The 3,501-nt window shown below is 44.4% G+C and overlaps 1 protein-coding gene across 1 annotated transcript; it reads right to left on the bottom strand.

The window, feature by feature from the left end:
- Nucleotides 1–2,066: 2,066 nt before the first annotated feature.
- On the bottom strand, nt 2,067–3,239 carry LOC131256684 (protein ENHANCED DISEASE RESISTANCE 2-like). The gene has a single exon (XM_058257672.1). The coding sequence runs from the start codon at nt 3,155–3,157 to the stop codon at nt 2,207–2,209; it is 951 nt and encodes a 316-aa protein (XP_058113655.1). The 5' UTR covers nt 3,158–3,239; the 3' UTR covers nt 2,067–2,206.
- Between the last annotated feature and the right edge of the window lie 262 nt (nt 3,240–3,501).

Here is a 3,501-nt window from a genome sequence, read left to right as displayed (position 1 = left end):
AACGGTTTAAACCTAAGTAGGGCCTGCTATGATGTTTGTTTGAGATTCAATCTGTTTATAAGGCCAGGGAAAATCAGCTTGATCCAAAACTTCTTCAGCCCCAATAGGTTTTCAATGATAGGCATTCAATCTCGGCTACTTTTTGTGATGTAGTATGCTTGAACTTTAGATACATCTCATTTTTGTGCTCATGCATTAAAATGATCTGAATGGCATGAATATAACACAAAAATCATGGTGGGGCATATGGTATTATGGCTTAAAAACACCAGTTAATATTGAGTTTTGCCCAATTTTCGAGGTAAGAATCCACTGTGTGAAATTTATTTATTACATTTTTACCTCTAATTCAAGTAGATAAGGGCAAATCAAGTGTGCCGTAAGTGGCCATTACTGATGGGGAGTCATGAGGCACCGAATTAGTTCTTTAAAATGAAAGCATCAGATTCCTGTATTTAAACAAATCCCAGGATCATGCCCAAGAGGAAAGGCCTCAACAAACACTTGTTGAGCCTAAGCTTTTTCGTATGGTTGTTTGGCTTCGGCGTCCACAGCTAATGGAAAATTGCATAATCCAACAATAATAATTCCTTTCTTTCACTTGAAATGCAGTTTTACATGAAAATGTTAAAAAGATCATTAAAGGCATTAGTTGTCTGCCAAAACCTTGTCAAATCAAGATTATTATTATTATTATTATTATTATTATTATTATTATTATTATTATTATTTTGGAGAATCAATGTTAATGCTTTTTTAGTGATCTGAGTTACCCTGCTAATTCAATTTTCATGAAAACCAAATTCATTTCCAAAAATATTCTCCCCAATCCAAACAACCCCATGGAAATTGAATTAATTTCCAAAGCAGTTTCTCAATCCAAACGCCCCCCTTGGATCTTACTGCATCCAAAGTCTAGCTTTTTACCCCATTAGTCTAGGAAAGGATTGAAACAAAAACCCCAATCATAATACAAGGAATGGCTTACAAGAAATCTAGGGGTGATGTTTTTTACTCACATTTGTATGGACGGCAGGGATCTCTGATCACGTGGTTTTTCTAGAAGTGGACCATTTATTTTCCAATGGTAGCCATGTAAGGAGACTCTTGCAAGAGTAAGTGAATACCAAAAAATTTTATGGTCATTTAATTTCCATCTTTTCGTACACAACCGTTGGATTCTTCAAGAATCTAGTTCTGGAAAGTGCATCATAAATACCGCCATGTTGATAAATGGGACGAGAATCTCAGCACACATTCCAAAATGAAATGGGAATTGGAAAATTAGCACATTTGAAATGCATGCTGGTTGCCAGCTATCACTATCTTCAACAAGGAGGAGTTACTTGATACTCTGGCAGAGTAGCACTCATGATGTGCAGGCACTCAGAAATTGCTCACATGGCATGTATTAATTCAAATTAGAACAACTAAATTATAAAACAAGCTGAATCATATTGCTTGAACAATTCTAACCCTTTGATTCGTGGACACTTGTTTGTTGAAATAAGATCATCCATTGACATTCTTCATTTTTAACCGTCCACTGAATGGCCACTAATCGAATGATTTTAATTTTTTTTTCAAGGTGCATCAAAACGTGAAACAGTTTAATTTGAATTATTCGTATTCCACGCATGCATATTCTCTAAGTAGTTTATAGCCGCCTACATATCATCTATCACACTCCACCAGACTATTTTCTCGGAGTGCACTGTGCACATTGAAAATCCGGTTATCGGTGCCCTTTTACAGGGAAAAGATTGTGTGCGGACGGTGCGTCGAACGGAGATTTGGTGCGCGCTCATTTCCAACCATTGAATAATTACAGGCGGGAATATGGGGACCTCAGCCCGCATTTAGAAACCGGCTTCTGAAAATGCAGGCTAGATTCGCGCCAGCTAAAGGCCTTTTAATGACGGGAGATACGTGCGCACGGAGAGCTCGGTGCGCATTGTAGCCGTGCGCAATCTGTAACTGTAATTTCCTCCGAGATGAATGCAAAGCTCTTTCTTTTAATACAGTAATGAGATAGAAGACAAGATACAACAAAGAAATGCCTGCGATTGAGGTTAATCTCTCCGTTAAAATATTATTATTATTACCATTATATCTACACCCATCAAACCCAGAGGGGCAAAATAGGCAACAAGAAAGAAAGAGAGGGGTAGGATGGGAAGAAATGAAAAAGGAGAAGGAGAAAACCCTAACCTTCCTTCCCATCTCCGTCCTCTCCGGTTTCTGAGCACGGTCCGTGATGGTTGACCTTCGAGAAGCCTCGATGGCAACACCCGCCCTTCCCACTCCTCGATCCCCCCGCCGTCATAACTGTCGTCTCCCTCTCCGTCAAATCCACAAACGCCGCTGACGACATCTCCATCTGTGCTACCCTAACGGCGCCCAGCAGACGCTCCGGCAGCTCCTCCTCCGTCTGCGCCTCCACCAGAAACCCCATGTCTATCGTAACGGCCGTTACGTACCCTAACGCCAGGTGGAGGATAGCACTGGCGATCGTTGAGCTGCCGATGTCGACGTCGATCTCGAGGTAGTTCTCGCCGCGGTGGTAGTTACACGTCAGAGCCTTGCCGAGGAGGCAGGCCGCGTAGTTTCCCACCGCGGCCTTCACGATCCACGGCCCTTTCACAATCCGGTTCACGATCTTGAACCGGGCGTTCCGGAACGAGTCGTCGGCATGGACGAACCGGTAGAAGAGTGAGTTCGGAGGGATCCGATCATCCGTCGAGAAGTAGAACACCGCGCTGTGGTTCTCACGGCCCGGGACTTGGAGATTGACGGCGAAGATGAAGGCTTTACGCGACCGTCCGTTGGACTGAGCCCGGCGGAGGGCGGACATGATCCGGTTGTCCGATCGGGCGAGGACGTTCTCTAGCTTGCCGGCAGACCGGAGCCAATCGACGCCGGCGGGTTTGAGGAGCCAGTCGCCGGAGGGGGATTTCTGCTTCTTGGAGAAGTAATGCTTGCTGCGAAGATGGAAGAGCTCGCCAGGGGGCGAGGCCCAGCCATTGGATCCTTTGTGGAGGTCCACGTGTCTTAACGATCCGCTGTTGATTGCCTCGTCCCGCCAGTCATCGGATGCGGCATCTTCGCCGGATTCGGATCGGGTTCCGGCGTTGGAATTCTGCTTCGTCGGGCACATCTTCGGCAATTTTCTTTTGAATTTTTTTTTATTTTCTTCTAATTTCAGATCTGTGGCACTTGCTAGAGAAGTCCGTCTGGCAGGGAGCTCTGCTGAATATAAAGGATCAAGAACGTGCTACCGCCCTTCCTTTTGTTGAGAATCACGAAAATGCCATTGCAGGGTATCTGCCTCTGCACGTGGGTTAAGCCTCATGGAAGAGCCCCGCGCGTATTCTGCGCTACATACCCAGTGCATTGGATGTGTACCGTTTGTTCCATGACGCAATCGGATACTCGGATACTGCATAACTAAAGTTCCTCCACGTGGTAAAATTTGATTAAAGTAGACACTACGTATATTGA

The sequence above is a fragment of the Magnolia sinica genome, chromosome 9 (assembly GCF_029962835.1).
Source record: "Magnolia sinica isolate HGM2019 chromosome 9, MsV1, whole genome shotgun sequence".
Classification (NCBI taxonomy): domain Eukaryota; kingdom Viridiplantae; phylum Streptophyta; class Magnoliopsida; order Magnoliales; family Magnoliaceae; genus Magnolia; species Magnolia sinica.
The sequence above is the reverse complement of the archived record's forward strand: the minus strand, read 5'-3'. Positions and strand labels throughout refer to the sequence as shown.

Coding starts and splice junctions, on each gene's coding strand:
- LOC131256684 (XM_058257672.1), bottom strand. CDS start 3,157: ATGTGCCCGACGAAGCAGAATTCCAACGCCGGAACCCGATCCGAATCC.